Source organism: Leucoraja erinacea, chromosome 36 (assembly GCF_028641065.1).
Source record: "Leucoraja erinacea ecotype New England chromosome 36, Leri_hhj_1, whole genome shotgun sequence".
Classification (NCBI taxonomy): Eukaryota; Metazoa; Chordata; class Chondrichthyes; order Rajiformes; family Rajidae; genus Leucoraja; species Leucoraja erinaceus.
The window spans coordinates 5,093,669-5,115,400 of record NC_073412.1 but is presented as its reverse complement, the minus strand read 5'-3'; the positions used below and the strand labels follow the sequence as shown (position 1 = coordinate 5,115,400).

At 45.0% G+C, this 21,732-nt stretch overlaps 1 protein-coding gene across 1 annotated transcript; it reads left to right on the top strand.

The window, feature by feature from the left end:
- The first annotated feature begins 3,509 nt into the window (after positions 1-3,509).
- mpi (mannose phosphate isomerase) lies at positions 3,510-21,444 on the top strand. Its single transcript, XM_055662526.1, has 8 exons — positions 3,510-3,574; positions 7,214-7,341; positions 8,866-9,066; positions 10,991-11,132; positions 12,593-12,772; positions 14,365-14,538; positions 18,430-18,638; positions 20,984-21,444. The coding sequence occupies exons 1-8, from the start codon at positions 3,559-3,561 to the stop codon at positions 21,191-21,193; spliced, it is 1,260 nt and encodes a 419-aa protein (XP_055518501.1). The 5' UTR covers positions 3,510-3,558; the 3' UTR covers positions 21,194-21,444.
- The last annotated feature ends 288 nt before the right edge of the window (positions 21,445-21,732 follow it).

Here is a 21,732-nt window from a genome sequence, read left to right as displayed (position 1 = left end):
CGATGACGTCGATCGCCATCTCGCCACACAGCAAGCCATGCAACATATATATATATAATAATAATAAATAATAATAATTTTATTTATATAGCACTTTAAAAACAAACATAGCTGCAACAAAGTGCTGTACATCACTAATCATTGACAAAAAAAAAGTTAATACACACCAAAAATAACAATCAAAAGAAATAGTAGGAAAAGACATGTAAAATAAAGAAACATCAAAAACACCACAAACAGAAGCAAAGCCTCAGGCATGGTCAAAAGCCAGGGAGTACAAATGCGTTTTAACACTGGATTTGAAGATGGACAGTGAGGGGGCCTGTCTGATGTGCAGCGGCAGGGTGTTCCAGAGTGCCGGAGCAGCAACAGAGAAGGCTCTATCCCCTCTGAGCCTCCGACTAGACCTCGGTACCTCCAGGAGCAGCTGACCAGCTGACCTGAGGGACCGGGCAGGAGTGTATGGGTGGAGCAGCTCAGAGAGGTAAGGCGGGGCGAGCCCATTCAGAGATTTAAAAACAAATAACAGTAATATATATATATATATATATACACACACTAGACCTGGGTCGAATGGCCTAATTCTACTATCACTTGAATTGAATTGAATTGAAGCCATGCAACATATTGGCTGGAAGACACCAAAAGCAGGCAACCAAAAAGCAGATAAATAAACTTAAGATGCTGATAATCTGAAGAACAAAGACTCTGCAAGTTATACAGCAGTTTTGGAGATCAAAACAGTCAACGTTTCAGTTCAAGGCAGTTTCATCGCAAAAGCTAGAGTTCTGCTGAATAATGATAAGGGATTCTAACTGCATCGCCAGATATAGTGACTGTGACAAAAAATCAGCCATGCAACACACCACACTAAACACTACAATAAAGGAGAAAAAATAGTTGTATTACACACACACTCACACACATATATATATATATGAGTGTGTCTGTATATATGTGTGTGTATATATATAATAATAATAATAATAATAATAATAAATTTTATTTATGGGCGCCTTTCAAGAGTCTCAACGACATCTTACAAAAATTTAGCAGGTAGAGAAAAAACATGTAAGGGGAATTCAATAAATAGTAGAGACATGACTAGTACACAAAGTAAAGACAGAATTCAATATAAAACACAATAATAAGGCAATTAATGCACAGATGAACAGGGAGGGGGATGTGGGGCTAAGGATAGGCAGAGGTGAAGAGATGGGTCTTGAGGCAGGACCAAATATATATATATATATATATATATATATATATATATACACACACTAGACCTGGGTCGAATGGCCTAATTCTACTATCACTTGAATTGAATTGAATTGAATTTCCTTTATTGTCATTCAGACCTTTCAGTCTGAACGAAATTTTGTGCCCACTTATCTGTTTTGTAGTAAGTTTTTGTGTGCTGAAGCAAATCAAAAATGTCATTGTCCTTTACAGGGACACATGACAATAAACTCACTTGAACTTGGACTTATGACGTATGACACGAATACATAACAAAACAAACTAACAATAATAGTGCAGAAGGACAAACCAATTTCCCCAAGTCTATGCAGTTCAGAGCTTATTTGAGGTTGTGGTATTTAATATATCTGAAACCCTATTCCATTTCTCCAGAGATGCTGCCTGACCCACTGAGTTACTCCAGCATTTTGTGTCTATCTTCGGTTTAAATTAGTATCTGCAGTTTCTTTATGCACATGGAAAGCATCCTACCAGAATTCATCGCAATTTGATTTGGTAACTGCTCTGCCCAAGATCCAATCAATATTCATATCGCTGGGTTGTAAGCATCCCAAGCAAAATATGAGGTGGTGTTCCTCCAATTTGTGTTTGATCTCACTCTGACAGTGGAGGAGGCCCAGGATAGAAAGATCAATGTGGGAATCTTGACTCTCTCTTACAAATTCTGTTGTGCTGCTGCAAGTAAGAATGTTATTGTTCTATCTGGGACATATGGCAATAAAGCACTATTGACAATTGATGTGTAGGAAGGAGCTTTGGATGCTGGTTTACACCAAAGATAGACACAAAATGCTGGAATAACTCAGCGGGGCAGCATCTCTGGATAGAAGGGGTGGGTGATGTTTCGGGTCACCCGTTCCTTCTATCCAGAGATGCTGCCTGGCCCATTGAGTTATTCCAGCATTTTGTGTCTATCGTGACTTTTGACTCTCTCATAATCAAAGATACTAGAGGAGCTCCTCCACATCAGATCCACATCAGCCGGTCTCCTCTCCATCCACAAATCCAATCTCCGCAGTTTTGGGGACAGAGCCTTCTCCAGGGCAGCTCCCAGGCTCTGGAACTTCCTCCCCCAACTGATCCGCAATTCCGTGTCCCTCACCATCTTCCAGTCCCGCCTCAAGACCCATCTCTTCACCTCTGCCTATCCTTAGCCCCACGTCCCCCTCCCTTTTCATCTGTGCTTGAATTGCCTCATATTGTGTTTTGAATTGAATTCTGTCTTTACTTTGTGTACTAGTCATGTCTCTACTATTTATTTCATTCCGCTTACATGTTTTTCCTCTACTTGCTAAATTTTTGTAAGGTGTCCTTGAGACTCTTGAAAGGCGCCCATAAATATATTATTATATATGAAAAATATAAAGTTGTTCGGCACGGACTTGTAGGGCCGAGATGGCCTGTTTCCGTGCTGTAATTGTTATATGGTTATTATTATTATTATATGAGTCAAATAGACGCAAATAGGACTGGGTTAGATGAGGTATCTTGGTCTGCATGGACTAGTTGGGCCGAAGAGCCTGCATCTCTGCTGCATGACTCTAAATTTATATTATATTATAAAATTTATTATTATTATTATTATTATTATTATTATTATTATTATTATTATTATTATTATTATTATTATTATTATTATATGATTCAAATAGACGCAAATAGGACTGGGTTAGATGAGGTATCTTGGTCTGCATGGACTAGTTGGGCCGAAGAGCCTGCATCTCTGCTGCATGACTAAATTTATATTATATTATAAAATTTATTATTATTATTATTATTATTATTATTATTATTATTATTATTATTATTATATGATTCAAATAGACACAAATAGGACTGGGTTAGATGAGGTATCTTGGTCTGCATGGACTAGTTGGGCCGAAGAGCCTGCATCTCTGCTGCATGACTCTAAATTTATATTATATTATAAAATTTATTATTATTATTATTATTATTATTATTATTATTATTATTATTATTATTATTATTATTATTATTATTATTATTATATGAGTCAAATAGACGCAAATAGGACTGGGTTAGATGAGGTATCTTGGTCTGCATGGACTAGTTGGGCCGAAGAGCCTGCATCTCTGCTGCATGACTCTAAATTTATATTATATTATAAAATTTATTATTATTATTATTATTATTATTATTATTATCTTTGCTCATAACACTGAGGTTTCCTGGATGCGACTACAACTCCCAGCAGGCATCACGGGTACGCGCTGTACGTGATTACGCATGACGGTGACCTCACACGCAAGCAAGCGTCGTCTTCCAGAGAGGGCGGTGATGGCGACGGTGAAAGGTGAGGGTTGTGTGAAGAGCGGGCAGGTCACACGTTACGGCGGCTCTCACCCTCTCACTGTGTGTGGGGATGAGGCGGCTCTCACCCACTGTGTGTGGGGATGAGGTGGCTCTCACCCACTGTGTGTGGGGATGAGGTGGCTCTCACCCTCTCACTGTGTGTGGGGATGAGGTGGCTCATCGGGCACAGGGAGCTGCGGCGGGTTCATTCGGCCGGCAATGCGGGCCCGCGCCTCTCATGCAGTGGCTTGAGGGGAAGGATTTTGCTCATTCACCCACACACCTACCCACCCACCTTGTCCTCTCCCCTTCACCCCCACCTTGTCCTCTCCCCTTCACCCCCACCTTGTCCTCTCCCCTTCACCCCCACCTTGTCCTCTCCCCTTCACCCCCACCATGTCCTCTCCCCTTCACCCCCACCATGTCCTCTCCCCTTCACCCCCACCCTGTCCTCTCCTCCCCCCCCCCACCTTGTCCTCTTCCCCACCCCCACCATGTCTTCCCCCCCCCCCCCACCTTGTTTTTAGCTATATTTAAGAGGGAGTTAGATGTGGCCCTTATGGCCAAGGGGATCAGAGGGTATGGAGAAAAGGCAGGTACGGGATACTGAGTTGGATGATCAGCCATGATCATATTAAATGGCGGTGCAGGCTCGAAGGGCCGAATGGCCTACTCCTGCACCTAATTTCTATGTTTCTATGTTTGTCCTCTTCCCCCCCCCCCCCCCCCCCCCCCCCCCCCCCTGTCCCCTCCCCACCCCCCACCTTGTCCCCTCCCCACCCCCACCCTTATCCCCTCCCCTTCACCCCCACCTTGTCCTCTCCCCCCCACCTTATCGTCTCCTCCCCCCCACCTTGTCCCCTCCCCACCCCCACCTTGTCCTCCCCCACCCCCACCTTGTCCTTCTCCTCACCCCCATCTGTCCCCTCCCCCCCACCTTGTCCCCTCCCCCTTCCCCCCACCTTGTCCCCTCCCCACCCCCACCCTGTCCCCTCCCCTTCACCCCCACCATGTCCCTCTCCCCTTCCCCCCCACCATGTCCTCCCCCCCCACCCCCACCATGTCTCTCCCCTCCACCACCCCCACCTTGTCCCCTCCCCACCCCCACCTTGACCCCTCCCCACCCCCACCTTGACCCCTCCCCACCCCCACCTTGTCTTCTCCCCACCCCCCACCTTGTCCTCTTCCCCCCCCCCACCCTGTCCTCTCCCCCTCCCACCCCCACCCTGTCCTCTCCCCATCACCCCCCATTAGAAACCTCTCCCCTTCAGGAGTAGGCCATCCTCTACCCTTCGAGCCCCCACCCCGTTCATTATGATCATGTCCCCTCCCCACCTTCCCCCTCCCCATCCTGTACCTGCCTTCTCTCCATACCCCCTGATCCCTTTAGCCACATCTAGCTCCCTGTCTGTCCATTCCCTTCATGGATGCCGCCTGACCCGTTGAGTGCCTTCAGCAGTTTATCGTTTGCTCAACATTCAATTACTGCTTCATCTCCTCCACATACAATAATTCTTGTCTGACCATTTCCCTCAACAGGTGATGTCTAATCCTCCAAGTTCCTCCAGTAGTTTGTTACTTCTGCTCCCTTTTTATATCTTAGAATAAAATAAAAATGTAATTTGGCCCATTGGATGTGTTCCAACTCTGGCCACATCTAACTCCCTCTTAAATATAGCCAATGAACTGGCATCAACTACCTTCTGTGGCAGAGAATTCCACAGATTCACCACCCTCTGTGTAAAAAAATGATTTAATAATCTCGGTCCTAAAAGACTTCCCTTTTATCCTTAAACTGTGACCCCTTGTTCAGGACTTCCTCCAACATCGGGAATAATCTTCCTGCCCCCCAGCTTTACCTCCCCCCCCCCCCCCCCCCCAGCATTCATCCCCCCCCCCCCCCCCCCCCCCCCCCCCCCCACCCCCCCCCCCCCCCCCCCCCCCCCCCTTCCCCCCCCCCCCCCCCCCTCCCCCCCCCCCCCCCCCCCCCCCCCCCCCCCCCCCCCCCCCCCCCCCCCCCACCACCACCTCGTCCATTCTTGCTCTTAACACCTCCCTCTGAGTAATAAATCAGCCCCCCCCTCATCCCAACTTGTCCTCTTCCCTCCCTGACCCTGAAACCTCCCTCTCAAAGTTTTCACTCGCACCCCTCTCCCCACCTCCTTCTCCCTCTCCCTCCCCCCCCCGTCTCCAACCTGCCCCCCCTCTCCTCATTCACACCTTTCTCTTTCTCCCCCCCCCTCGTCCTTGTCCCTTCCTGACCCTGAACTATCCCTCCCTCAGTTGTAATCCCTCAGTCCCCCCTCTACCCCAACCTTGTCCTCTCTTATCAGAGTTTTGCAGTACGTAATCTGAATAAATCCGAACAGTAAGATTATTGTATTAGAATCCTCAGATCTTTTTTAAAGTAGCCCGTAAGGCTTTTAAAATTAATTTCTGGCATCAACCTTGGCCGTTTCTCCCTACCTATAATTTAGGCTGGTCAAGTTGACATTTGGGCAGTATGTTTTTCACTAACAATTATAATTCTGTCATGGTTTTTGATATCATGGGCCGATGGGAGATTTTGGACAGGTGACAGGCATTGTGTGATGTGTTTACCTACTGGGTTAGCAGGATGGTTTGCATTCATTTCCAGTGATGCATGCATTTAAATTTGCTTTTGCAATCACTGCAGGGTGTGTGCACGTTTGCTTTCATTCCTCTTGTGCTGAGGATATCTGCAGTTGTCAATCTCTATGGAGAAGCTTGTACACTCTGGAGTTTGTACACTCTGAAGTATGAGAGGGGATCTCATTGAAACACATAAGATTGTTAAGGGCTTGGACACGCTAGAGGCAGGAAACGTGTTCCCGATGTTGGGGGAGTCCAGAACCAGGGGCCACAGTTTAAGAATAGGGAGTAAGCCATTAAGAACGGAGACAAGGAAACACCTTTTCTCACAGAGAGTGGTGAGTCAGTGGAATTCTCTGCCTCAGAGGCCGGTGGAGGCAGGTTCTCTGGATGCTTTCAAGAGAGAACTAGACAGGGCTCTTGAGTAGGCCCTTCGAGCCAGCACCATATGACAATATACACATTGTACACCCTCTCTAGACTCTTGGTATTTTGGAACAATAATTCACAATTCAGCCCGTAAGTCTCTTCCATTATTTAACAAGATTATCATTAGGCCATAACCCTCATATTCCTCGATATTTTTGGTTAATAAACATTTTTTTGTCAATCTCAGCTTTAAATTTTAACAAGTAACCAGCACAATGAAATTGCAAACTCCAACTGTGTTCTGGATGGTGGGGCCCCAAAGTTCCGTGCAAACTAATTGCCCTGTAAGAATTTTCTAATGTCTATTTCATCGTACGGTGTCCATTTTTAAAATGCACTCGACCAAGTGCAGACCCGTTGGGTCTGTTCCCCTAACGTGCGGTTGCGGGGAGGAGGGGGGGGTGCAGCATGCAGCGTCACACACACTAGCTAAACCCCCCCTCCACACACACGCTAACTACCCCCTTGATATTATATTACTGTAAGGCAGTAACGTTGCCACCATGCCGTCCTTGTTCCATGTGTCTTCTTGGAAACTTGGGTATTGTGCTGAGATTCAGAGACCATTAGAGCTTTACAATCTTTTGTTTCTCCCTAGTGTTTCCGTTGAAATGTGCCGTGCAGCATTACGCCTGGGGGAAGGTTGGACTGGACAGCGAGGTGGCAAAACTGGTTTCATGTAATGATTCTTCGGTAGTCATTGATGAAGAAAAGCCCTATGCTGAGGTATTTTCTTCATTATGCTTCAAACAAAATCCTAGGCCATCATTTTCAACGAGGAGATGCGTGTGTGGACAGGCTAGATGGGCGAGCGTTTTAAGATCGTAGTGTCAAATCTTTGGAAACTTTCTCTGACTTGTTTTGCTGCTTTGGCTGCTGATCCTGTACTGCATTCTTTATTCTGCAGCTTTGCATGAACTGTTTTATCTACGGTCGCTTGCATGTTCAAGATATGTTTTTGTTGTGTGACTAAATGGTAATACCTCGATTGGAGTTCCAGACACATTCCTAGAAAATGGAGCGTTAAACGAAACGGTGCTCGCTGGGATATTTTTTTCCATTGTCTGTGCTTGTTGAATCTGCAGCTGTTACTTAATTTTTTGCAAAGCAACGTGATGGCCCTGTCCCACGGTACGAGTTCATTCCAAGAGCTCTCCCGAGTTTAAAAAAAATCAAACTCGTGGGAAGCACGGAGAATGAACGTAGCGGGTACGTCGGAGCTCGGGGACGTCTCTTAGCGGCCCGTAACGCTGACGGCAGGTACTCGGGAAGACTCGCTCGGCAAGATTTTTCAACATGTTGAAAAATGTCCACGAGAGCCCCGAGTACCAACGAGCAGCCATTACCGTAAATCGCGTTTGCTCGCTGAATTTCATCAAAAGTAAGTTAATAATGCCTCATTTTTGATGAAATTCAGGGAGCAAACGCGATAATTCCCGATATTTTGGACCTGTAAATCTCCATAGCAAATGTCTGCTAAACACTTCCGCTGGATTGGCACCTTCAGTTCCCTCTTGTAATTACCTTACTTTCTACTGATAAAAATTTAGGTCGCTGTGCTTCACGGTCCATATCCCGACAAGCTAACTGTTTCTCAAACATTGGGATTTCAGCTCAAATATCGACAGCCTTGTTCCATTCCACCATTTTGTGTGGTGTTGAATTCCTATGAAATCTTTTTTCCGCTTTCCCCCATTCACTACTCTGGGCACATGCATTACCTGATCTATAACACTTGTGTACCCTACAGATCACCTCCTGTGCTCCAGTGAATAGAATTTTTCGGTCACGTGAGGGAGCCCAGATCCTGGCAACATCCTCGTAAATTTGACCTTTTCCAGGTGAAATCTTTCCTATAACACGGTGCCAGGAACTGAACACAATTTATTGAGAACTACAGTGTGGCACAGACTTAAAAATTTAGTAATGTCACTCTGCTCATTGGCGTGTATTGAGAGAACAGCGAAGTAATTTATGTATAAATTATGCTTTGGACAGCTTTGCTTCATGCTGGGAAGGAAGACTACTGATAAAAACATACGGCAATTTAATATAAATTAAATTTACAAGTACCTCATTCACAGAGTGCATTTATTGAAGGTGTTGCCATGTGAACAAGCAACTCAAAAATGAGAAACCCATGTGCAATATAATTAGGAAACACGTTTTGCAATATTGCGAGATGTGGAAATTATCAGCTAGCTTGAGAGGTGATGCTGTTTTATGATTATTATTATTTTTTTCCATTAGCTATGGATGGGAGCACACCCCAAAGGAGATGCACTCATTTGCGACAACAGAATTTCCCAAAAGACTCTCGGGCAGTGGATTTCGAAGCACCCTAACGGCCTGGGGTCAAAAGTGAAGGATATCTTCCAAGGAGAGCTGCCCTTTTTGTTCAAGGTGCTCTCAGTCAACATCTCGTTATCTATTCAAGCTCATCCGAACAAGGCAAGCAAAAGGTTTTGTAGTACTTTACATGCAGCATCATTGGGTAGATAGCCGTGTGTGGAGCGTGCAATATACGCTTTGATTTTGTTTGCTCTCTGTAGTCTCAAACTCCAAACAAAATTGTTTTAAAACACAGCAAACTTTGCTTCGAGTATAAATGCATTTAGTTTATTTTAGAGGTACAGGGCGGAAAAAGGGCCCTTCGGCCCACCGAGTCCGTACTGAACGGCGATCCCCACACATTAACACAATCCTAGGGACAATTGTTACATTTACACCGAGCCAATTAACCCACAAACCCGTACGCCTTTAGTGTGTGGGAGGAAACCGAAGATCTCTGAGAAAACCCACGGGGTCACGGGGAGGATGTACAAACTCCGTACAGGCAGTACCCGCAGTTGGGATCGAACCCGGGTGTCTGGCAATGCGCTGTAAATGCCCCTGTCCCACTTAGGAAACTGAACGGAAACCTCTGGAGACTTTTGCGCTCCACCCAAGGTTTCCGTGCGGTTCCCGGAGGTTTTTGTCAGTCTTCCTACCTGCTTCCACTACCTGCAACCTCCGGCAACCACCTGCAACCTCCGGGAACTGCACGGAAACCTTAGGAGGTTTCCGTTCAGGTTTCCTAAGTGGGACGGGCTAGCGGCAGCAGCTCTATCGTTGCTCGCCAAGTTGCACTCATCACATGCCTAAACAAGAAGTCGTCTCCATCTTATGGCTACTTCCTGATCATGCCGGCCTCCAGCTGAGCATTCCCCATTCATCTGACTCCTCTCCTTTTTCCCCCATATGCTGCACAAACTCTTTGTATTGTGAGTTTATTATTGTCATGTGTACTGAGATGTGGAGAAACTTCTCCCTGTGATTGTGTGGGCTTCTCTCAGGTGTTTCAATGTCCTTCCGCATCCACCCGCAGGGAACAAACCAAATAAAAATAGAAATCAGAAATTTATAAAGTATCCTTTTTGAGTTTAAGAAGGAACTACAGATGCTGGAGAATCGAAGGTTACACAAAAAAGCTGGAGAAACTCAGCGGGTGCAGCAGCATCTATGGAGCGAAGGAAATAGGCAACGTTTCGGGCCGAAACCCTTCTTCAGTTTGAAGAAGGGTTTCGGCCTGAAACGTTGCCTATTTCCTTCGCTCCATAGATCCTTTTTGAGTTGATGTGCACGTTTATAGGTTATAATTGGCATCTGCTTGAAAACATTTTTTTTTTTAATTGCCCCCAATTTTTAGGATGAGAAAATGGGATAACAGGTGATCGATTGTCAGTGTGGATTTGGTCGGCCGAGGGGACTGTTTCTATGCAAAATCTCTAAACTAAAGTAAACTACACTTCAAAAATGTTTCTTTGCATAGACACTAAATGCTGGAGTAACTCAGCGGGACAGACAGCATCACTGGATAGAAGGATTGAGTGAGGTTTCGGGTCGAGACCCTTCTTCAGACGTCTCGACTCGAGATGTCACCCATTCCTTCTATCCAGAGATGCTGCCAGTCCCGCTGAGTTACACAACATTTTGGTGTAAACCAGCATCTGCAGTCCCTTCCTACATATTTCTAAGCATTATTTTTTTTCATTGTAGTGCATTGGGAGCTTTCCTAAGGTCAGAATTTAGGCAAAGTATTTAAATCATTTACATTGTTCCCCCAAGTATTTATGATGGGCTATGAACGAAGGGGCGGAAATGCTACCACTATCGGGCCAGGGTGGGGAAAGGTTTGTCTCATGCTGTTGTACAGAATAGAATGATATTGACTTGGTTCTTACTGCTCCTGGCTTGGATATATTTCCTCCTGTTCCAAGATTCCTAGCACCAAGGCATGAGCCAAATAAACATAGAAGTCAGCAATTGAAGTCAGAGTTGATATTTTACGGAATAGTACTGCATTGTTCATAGGTTTGGAACTTGTGTCCTGCAGGAACTAGCTGCGAAGCTTCATGCACAGTTTCCAGATCGATATCCTGATAAAAATCACAAGCCAGAGATGGCCATTGCACTGACTCCATTTGAAGCACTTTGCGGATTCAGACCTGTGGAGGAAATCATTGGATTTTTGAAAAGTAAGAGGTGTTCCTTCTCCTCCCTGTAACATCCTGGTCAATCTCCAGGAAATCCTGTTGGTAATTCTTATCGGGGGAAAGAAACACTGCAGGCTATTATCTTAATTTTTTTAGAGCAATTTTGCAAGTTCAACCCTTCTGATCCTAGCACTCAGCGACAAGTATCATGCCTAATTCTTTTGATCGCCATAATCTGCCAGATTCTATTGCTCACCTACAAACTAGAGTAGAATTCTCTGCCACAGAAAGTAGTTGAGGCCAGTACATTGGCTATATTTAAGAGGGAGTTAGATGTTGTGGCCCTTGTGGCTAAAGGGATCAGGGGGTGTGGAGAGAAGGCAGATACAGGATACTGAGTTGGATGATCAGCCATGATCATATTGAGTAGCGGTGCAGGCTAGAAGGGCCGAATGGCCTACTCCTGCACCTATTTTCTATTTTCTATGTTTAGAGGGACGTTTACAATGGCTAATTAATGTACAAACCTGCATGTCTTTGGTACGGGGAAGGGAACGGGAGAAAAACGAATTCCCGCGGGGAATATACACAGATCCACATAGAGAACACATTACCTATATTAGAATTAGAATGGAGACATTTGGATGTAGAGAATATATATTTAATGCAGAGAGAGATAGATTCTTGATTAGTATGGGCGTCAGAGGATCTGGGGAAAATGGAGTTAGTTGAGAGAGATAGATCAGCCATGATTGCATGGTGAAGTAGACTTGATGGGCCGAATGGCCTAATTCTGACTCCTATCACATATGACCTTATGAATACCAGTCAGGACTGAATCCGGATAGCTGGAGATGTCAGTTGGCAGCTCTACAAGTTGTGGCAATGTGCCAGACTGAATATAAAGAAGTGTATCCCTTATATGTAATTCAATAGTTATAAACGGTTTTGAGATGGACTAAGAAAGAGGCTTTGAAATGCACAATCTTTTTACGATCACCAAGTTTGAAATGAATAATTGTAAAGGAACATTTATTTCTAGTGATACTGCGTGGAAACAGGCCCTTCGGCCCACTAAGTCCGTACTGACCAGCGCATTAACACTATCTTACACACACTAGGGACAATTTACACTTATACCAAGCGAATTAACCTACAAACCTGAACGTCTTTGAAGTGTGGGAGGAAACCGACGATCTCAGAGAAAATAGAGGCAGGTCACAGGGAGAACGTACAAACTCCGTACATTCAGCACCCGTAGTTGGAAGCGCACCCGGGTCTCCGGCGCTGTATGGCAGCAACTCTACCGCTGCGCCACCATGCCGCCCTTAAAATTAATGTGTTAATACAAATATTTTCAATATCGCTGAGGTATCCACTTTTACTTCAAACAAAAAATTGGTTCAATATGTGTTTTTTTTTTTTACTCCAGCGTTCTTCAACAGAGATGTGACATTTGATGGTTTCCCTTTTATCTCTGAAACATTTGTGCTTTGTTGCAGATGTCCCGGAGTTCCATGCAGTGATTGGCAACGAAGCTGCGGAAATACTTGAAAATAGCCCAGGTCACCCACGCCAGATATCGGATGCTTTGAAGAAATGCTTTACCAGAATGATGAACTGTGAAAAGAAGACCTTTGTTGATCAGCTGAACATGTTGGTGAAGAGAGTGCTGGAAGAAGGTTTGTGCTATTAACACACAGCAGTACGCCGTTGAGGCCAAATGTAAATTAGTTTGCACTTAACTAATGTGCAATGAAATATCTCTTGGTTTCTAACAAGTGGGTTTGCCAACATATGGGACTCTGATGTCAATATTTGCACTTATCTATTGCATCACAGCTGTTGGCAGTGACTCACAAGCACGAATCACTTGTCGTCAGTGTTAAGCAAGCACCCATTTTACAAGTGGCACGATCCTACAAGCTGCAATAATATGAATGATGAGAGAGAAATGCTAATCAGGATATCGAGAACTTTTGGCATTTCGACTAACACCATGAAATCTTTCATATTTCCCATGATGAATGGGGTCTAATTTGCTTCGCATCATCTTTGGTACGGCATAAAGCAGCGATGTGTTGCTTTAGTGCTAGAATGTTGTTTGAGCTGGCACTTGGGGAGATGGGTGTGTGATTATTTGCACTGAGCTATTGTTCTCATCTCCCCTCCTTTAATTTACATGGGTCACAATATGTAGGGATGAATGCAACCAGTGACTAACATATCCACCTCTGTTCAGATCCACCAACTGAAGGTGAATTTTCACCCTTCCTCAAAATAATCACAATTTCTTGCACTGCAGAAGGCTGTTTGTATAAACGCCTGGGCAGCTTACAATATTGATTTCTCTAACTTCAAGTAACACCTTCACTCCCCCTCTCCATCCCTCCCCCACCCAACGTTACCTTGCAAACGGCTAACAATGGCCTGTTTCCTTTAACATTGTTAATTTTTTGCATATCTTACATTCATTTGTTCTATTTCTCTCGTTTCCCTTTCCCCGACTTCCAGTCTGAAGAAGGGTCTCGACCTGAAGCATTACCCATTCCTTCTCTTCTGCGATACTGCCTGGCCCGCTGAGTTACTCCAGCAGTTCGTATCTATCTTCGGTTTAAAATGCAGCATTTGCAGTTCCTTCCTACACATGTATAAAAGAGCTACTCAATCTCCATGCACCTTCCCCACAGACCGATCAATCTGCTTTCCTCTGCAACCCATCAGATCTTATCAAGTTGCTGCATTTGATTATGAGAATTAAAATGATCACCATCCCCACTGTGTTAGTCCAATGCATTTTGTTTCCCTAAAACTTCTTGAAAGTTAAGTCTAACTTCAGACTTTGTTCAAAGGTGAACAATCCTGGATTTTCCTCGATGTAAATTTTATAAAATAGCATGGTTGCTGGAAAATAGTGTTGGGTAGGGGGGAAGGAATGGTGGGCAATAGGTTGGTGACTGCTGGAAAGGAAGGTGGGTCACCATGTCCCAGGAGGGCCGAATGGACCCAGCTGAAATACTGCCCTCCATTTGCACTAGTTTTGAGTCACTGGTATTTGTGGCCTTGATGCTTTGTGCCCAGTTTTGATGTGTTGCAAGCCATAGTTTGGATCTAATAAAAACCTTGTGCCATTCCCTCATCGTGTATCTGTACGCTGTGAATGGCTCGATTGTAATCGTGCATTATCTTTCCGCTGACTGGTTAGCACGCATTAAAAGCTTTTCACTGTCCCTTAGTACACGTGACAAACAACTGGACTAAACTTGTGTTGCAGGTGCTGCAGGCAGAGACGCAGCAGAAAGCAACGGCGAGCTGTTGCTGCGATTACACTCCCAGTTTCCGGGGGATGTCGGCTGCTTTGTCATCTACTTTCTGAATGTGGTGAAGCTGAAGCCCGGGGAAGCCATCTTCCTGGGAGCTAATGAACCTCATGCGTATCTTTATGGAGGTGAGAACCAAAGACTTTAGAAAAAAGAGAGGACAGATGCAATGTGACAAAAATAAAAAGACACAACGTGCTGGGGAAACGCAGCAGGTTAGGCAGCATCTGTGGAGAAATGCGTAGGCAGGAACTGCAGATGCTGGTTTAAACCGACATAAAGCTGGAGTTACTCAGCGGGTCAGACAGGAGAGATGCTGTCTGACCATTTGTGTTACTCCAGCTTTTTGTGTCCAGCATCTCTGGAGAACATGGATAGGTGATATTTTGGGTTGGAACCATGATCACAATGAATGGCGGTGCTGGCTCGAAGGGCCAAATGGCCTCCTCCTACACCTGTTTTCTATGTTTCTATGTTAATTAACCCTTCAGCCTGGAGAGAGATTCAAGGGCCTCACCCACTTGGCCTAGACTCGGCTTGTACACGCTAGAATTTAGAAGACTCGGCTTGTACACGCTAGAATTTAGTAGACTCGGCTTGTACACGCTAGAATTTAGTAGACTTGGCTTGTACACGCTAGAATTTAGAAGATTGAGGGGGGTTCTTATAGAAACTTACAAAATTCTTAAGGGGTTGGACAGGCTAGATGCAGGAAGATTGTTCCCGATGTTGGGGAAGTCCAGAACTAGGGGTCACAGTTTAAGGATAAGGGGGAAGTCTTTTAGGACTGTGATGAGAAAAACATTTTTCACACAGAGGGTGGTGAATCTGTGGAATTCTCTGCCACAGAAGGTAGTTGAGGCCAGATCATTGGCTATATTTAAGAGGGAGTTAGATGTGGCTGTTGTGGCTAAAGGGATCAGGGGGTATGGATAGAAGGCAGGTACGGGATACTGAGTTGGATGATCAGCCATGATCATATTGAATGGCAGTGCAGGCTCGAAGGGCCGAATGGCCTACTCCTGCACCTATTTTCTATGTTTCTAATTACGCAACATCATTTACATGTCACGACGCAACGTGCGCATGGTGTGTGGTGACGTAGGCAGTGACGCGCGGTCGCGCGCGGCGTCCCAGGATTTTGTGATGTACAAAATCTTCGCCCGCCATCTGCGTGACGTGCAAATGGCGGACAAGGGGACAGGCCCTTAAGAGTCCCCAGACATGGAGGCTGCAGACCAAGTTTTGGTAAATGGGGTTAACATAGACTTGTTGGGCTGAAGGGCCTGTTTCTGGGCACTAGGATTGGAATGACTAACAATAAAGAGATTTAATTACAATATATTTTTCCTAATAACCTCATTATCAAACCAAGCAGTTGTGAATGGTAAATGCTCACCCAAAGTCTTGGGCTCCTGCATCACCAAATTTACTTTGATAAGAATTTGCACCTTTCTAAAATAATATTTGACCAAATCATGAGGTGACATGACAATTTTGAAACGAGTTCTTGGATTAAAATGACACTAATTTTGAATTTGATTTAAATTGAAATATTGCGATACCCCTCGGTTAATTCCAGCGTAGGTTCAGACTCAGCGTTGAATATTTCTTTGATCTTCTCAGCAAATATTCTAGATTTTTCACTACTGTTTGTGGCATTCCTCACCACTTCGCACATTCCTGCTCACAATTTGTGTTAATAAACTTTGAGCCATAGATTACAGAATGCAGCTCTGCTAGCGAAAAAAGGGAAAACGTTGGAACACTCGGTGGGTTGGAAAATATTGATGGAGAATAAAACAAATTGGCGACTTTTTATGAGCTTTTTATCTGCTGTAATCTCAGTGTTGTAGCCTTTCAGTGTGAGATATTAAGTGAACAATATTCATTTTTTTGAGTATGTTGCCAGGACTCGAAGGCCTGAGCTGGGAAAGGCTGGGCAGTCTAGGACTTTATTCCTTGGAGCGCAGGAGGCTGAGGGCAGTCTTATAGAGGTGTGTCACATCATGAAGGGAATATATAGGGTGAATGCGCAGAGTTTCTTAACCAGGGTCGGGGAATCAAGAACCAAAGGATGTAGGTTTAAGGTGGGATGGACAAGATTTAATAGGAACCTGAAGGGCAACTTTTTCAGTAGATGGCAGTGGGTATATGGAACGAGCTGCCAGAGGAGGAAGCTGAGGCGGGTACTATAACAGCATTTAAAAGACACCTCTAGACAGGTACATGGATAGGAGAGCCTTCGAGGGATAGAGCACAGAAACTGTTCTCCTCAAAGTCCTCAACGACCTCCTCGCCTCTGCTGACACTGGTTCCCTCAACATCCTCATCCTCCTCGACCTGAGCGCAGCCTTCGATACAGTGAACCATAACATCCTGCTCACCAGACTCAAAGACCTCGGCATTGAAGGTTCTGCACTCAGCTGGCTCCGTTCCTACCTTTCCAACAGATCCCACTTCATCTCTCTCCACAACCACACCTCTGCTACAGCCACAGTCACTCAAGGCGTTCCCCAAGGCTCCGTACTCGGCCCCCTCCTCTTCATCATCTACATCCTCCCCCTTGGTCAGATACTCCGCCACTTCAACCTGGACTTCCACTGTTACGCCGATGACACCCAGATCTACCTCGGCACCAAATCCCCCCACAACCCCCCCCCCTCTCCCATATCAACTCCTGTTTGTCAGCTATAAAAACCTGGATGCAACATAACTTCCTCAAACTCAACAGCGATAAAACAGAATTCCTCCTCATAGGCTCCAAATCCACACTCAGCAAAATCAATAACTCCACTCTCACCATTGACGGCACCACTGTCTCCCCAGGTCCCCAGGCCCGCAACCTTGGCGTGATCTTTGATTCCACCCTCTCCCTTGAGCCTCACATCCGCCATGTCATTAAAACCTCCTTCTTTCACCTCCGCAACATCGCCAAAATCAGACCCTCTCTCACACCTCCCGCTGCTGAAAGACTCATCCATGCCTTCATCTCCTCCCGACTGGACTACTGCAACTCACTTCTCCTTGGCATCAGCTCCACCTACATCAACCGACTCCAACTGGTCCAGAACGCAGCCGCCCGACTCATCACCCACACCAAATCCTGGCATCATATCACTCCAGTCCTCAAACAACTTCACTGGCTTCCCATCTCCCACCGGATCACCTACAAAATCCTGATCCTCACCTACAAAACCCTCCACCATCTGGCCCCCCATATCTCACTGACCTCCTCTCCCCCTACCAACCCTCACGGTCCCTCAGATTCACATCAGCCGGGTCTCCTCTCCATCCACAAGTCCAACCTCCGCAGTTTTGGGGGACAGAGCCTTCTCCAGGGCAGCTCCCAGGCTCTGGAACTCCCTCCCCCAACTGATCCGTAATTCCGTGTCCCTCACCATCTTCCAGTCCCACCTCAAGACCCATCTCTTCACCTCTGCCTATCCTTAGCCCCACGTCCCCCTCCCTTTTCATCTGTGCTTGAATTGCCTCATATTGTGTTTTGAATTGAATTCTGTCTTTAATTTGTGTACTAGTCATGTCTCTACTATTTATTTCATTCCGCTTACATGTTTTTCCTCTACTTGCTAAATTTTTGTAAGGTGGCCTTGAGACTCTTGAAAGGCGCCCATAAATGTATTATTATATATGAAAAATATAAAGTTGTTCGGCACGGACTTGTAGGGCCGAGATGGCCTGTTTCCGTGCTGTAATTGTTATATGGTTATTATTATTATTATATGAGTCAAATAGACGCAAATAGGACTGGGTTAGATGAGGTATCTTGGTCTGCATGGACTAGTTGGGCCGAAGAGCCTGCATCTCTGCTGCATGACTCTATAATCATTATTTTTAATGCAGACGCATTTCTGATATGCATAGTGATGTTGAGATGCTTTCCATTTAAAAAAAAAAGAAAAAGAATTTGCAGTCTATTTTTGGCCGCTATTGAGAAATGTAGTGATATTGTGTGAATCGTCAGTAAGTGCTAATTAACTTAAGCTCATCTGTTCCAGATTGCATAGAATGCATGGCATGTTCCGATAACACTGTGCGAGCTGGTCTCACTCCAAAATTCATTGACGTTCACACCCTCTGCGAGATGCTGAATTACACGCCTGCCCCAGCAAGAGAAAAGATCTTCCCGTTCGTTCGGGATCCCTGTGATCCATGTGTTTTCATGTACAACCCTCCAGTGCCTGATTTTTCAGTAATAAAAATAGAGGTATGACTTGTATTCTTGACCAAGACCGCTCGTATTTGATCCTCTGCATGTTTTTGTTGCCGCGTATACATACCAATGTAACGGTGTGGTGATCTAGTTTCCATTCTGTTGACACCAAAACAAGTGCATGTTAAGAAATCTTGACACCAGGAATCCAGAAACTTAGCATGCTGCTGAAACTTGCCTTCCTGCCAAACCACAGGCTTGAATCTTTATGCTCTTGGCTGAGATAAGAAGATTGCTTGAAAATTGCCACTAAGAAATTTGGTTCAGACCCACTCCTGTGGTTATGTTCCATTGAAGCTTGCTTCCATTTTATTTCAAGAAGGGTTTCGGCCCGAAACGTTGCCTATTTCCTTCGCTCCATAGATGCTGCTGCACCCGCTGAGTTTCTCCAGCATTTTTGTGTTTCGGGTCGAAACCCTGTAGGAAATAGGCAACGTTTCGGGTCGAAACCCGCAAGGGTTTCGGCCCGAAACGTTGCCTATTTCCTTCGCTCCATAGATGCTGCTGCACCCGCTGAGTTTCTCCAGCATTCTTGTGTACCTTCCATTTTATTTACTCCTTCACCATCTCACTTAAGAGTCGTACAGTACTGCGACGGACCCTTCAGCCAACTGAGTCTACGCTGACCATTTACACGAATCCTACCCCATTTCATTCTTCCCATTTGCTATCAACTACCTCAAGTTTCTATCATTTACCTACACAATATATCCCCCCCCCCATTCTTTTTTCCCTTGTCTATATATTTATATCCTACTTCCTTTTATATGCGTCTGCAATTTTCATCAACCAGATTATTCAGTAATAAGTTTTGCATTCCCTGACCAAAGGATTTTCAGATGAAATATTATCCATGCCTCATCTTAGATTTATGCTTCTTCTATTGAAAACTAAGTAGGCATGTCTTTTGGATATTAACTTTAATAGTCCCAACAAGTCTTTAATAGTCCATACATTTTAAATCAGTTAGAGCCTTAAAGCCCTACAGCATTGGGAAAGAGGCTCTTCAGCCCAACTTGCTCATGCTGATCAAGGTGCCCCGCCTGCCCAGGTAGGGCCCACATCCCTCTATAGAAGGATCATTGTTCAATAGCCTGTTCTCAAGATAAAGATCACCCCAATCTTTGCAGCCTTTTATGATGCTTACAATCGCGCGTTTCTGGTATACTCATTGCAAACACTGCATGCCCCTTCTCCAGAGGTGCAACATAGTTAGAACAAGGTAGCAGGCCATTCAGCCCATCATGTTCACAACAACCAGTGGACACCCATCCATGTTCATCCCATCATCCTGTATTTGGCCTATAAACCTTCTATGCCCAGACAATTAAGGTTTCCATGTAGACATTTATTAAATGCCGTCAACAATTCTGCTTCTACCACTTTTTCTCACAGTGCATTCCAGGTTCTCGCCACTCCCTGGGTTGTAAAGGTCCCCTTCAGATCATCACTGGATCTCTAACTCCTTGTGGGGAATGTTTAACAGAGATGTGCGGGGCAAGTTGTTTTACACCATGTGCTGGGAGCCTAGACGCATTAGCAGGGGTGGTGGCAGAGGCTAATGCGATAGTGGTGCTTAAGAGGCTTTTAAATAGGCACTTGAGAATAAGGGGTAGGCCATTTAGAACGGAGATGAGGAAAAACCTTTTCACCCAGAGAGTTATGAATCTGTGAAATCCTCTGCCTCAGAAGGCAGTGGAGGCCAATTCTCTGGATGCTTTCAAGAGAGAGTTGGATAGAGCTCTTAAAGATAGTGCAGTCAGGGGATATGGGGAGAAGGCAGGAACGGGGCACTGATTGTGGATGATCAGCCATGATCATATTGAATGACGGTACTGGCTTGATGGGCCAAATGGCCTTCTCCTGTACCTATTGTCTATTGTCTATTGTCTATTGAAGTGCAAAGGATAGAGGGAAGTGCATCATGTGCAGGAAGATAAAATATCTTGGGATCAAGTTCGACACAAACATTGTGGGCCATTCCTGTGCTATACTGTCCATGTTCTAAATCTATGTTCTCCATTCTCTAATGGGGAACGTTTCCTGCATTCTTTCCTATCTAAACCCCTCCTAATTTTATATACATCCAGCCTGTCCCCTCAACCACCTCGGCAGGGAAAAAAAATTCTCCTCGTAACTGAAACACCACCCAGTCATGCTGATGAATCTCTGCATCATCTCCTTTGCTATCAGTTCTTTACTGTTTTAATACTCGGTGTGATTTGTCCAGGTTATTTAACTGCCTTTTAAACGGTATAATCGGAATAGACTGCAGAATTTAATGAAGTTCAATGTCACCGGAAAATGTTGTAAACTAAAAGAAAATCTCTTTAACCCAGATTCCAAGTTCCGTGGAAGAATACACGATATCTTCCATTGATTCTGCGAGTATCCTGCTTGTAATCAGTGGAGAAGCCTTGGCCACCGCCGACCCGTCTGAGATCAACGTCTGCCGAGGGTCCGTGCTCTTCATTGCCGCCAACGAGACCGTGGACTTGTGCATCAACTCGGACGGGATGCTGCTCTTCAGAGCATGCTGCATGCAGTGACCTCTGAACTCTCACTCGGTAGCCTCAGGATTATGAGGACATTATGCATGGTGGTTCTGTAGGCTGATGGATAGATTGCAATGGCACATGTGAATTTTGCAAGATTCAAAACTTTACCCTCTCTTAATGGGTGGTTGGCTATTTTTCTCTGGGAATATCAGTTTATTTCCTTTAGCTGTTAATTTTGTTTGCTTCATTCCGTTTTTATGTGCATTCGTTTTGTATTGCAGTAGTAACAAATTTGCTTAAGTTCTCACCTGTTTAGCTCTCGTCCCTCTGATCCTAGAGAATTCTGTTTTCACACGGTACAGCCTAGCTGTTTCATGACGTTTTGCCCTAATATACGGTGGCGCAATGGTAGAGTTGCTGCCTTACAGCATCAGAGACGTGAGTTCAATCCTGACTACGGGTGCTGTCTGTACGGAATTTGTGCGTTCTTCCCAGTGACCGCGTGGATTTTCTGCGGGTGCTCTGGTTTTCCCCCACAGTCCCAAAGACATACAGGTTTGTAGTTTAAATGGGTTCGGAAAAATTATAAA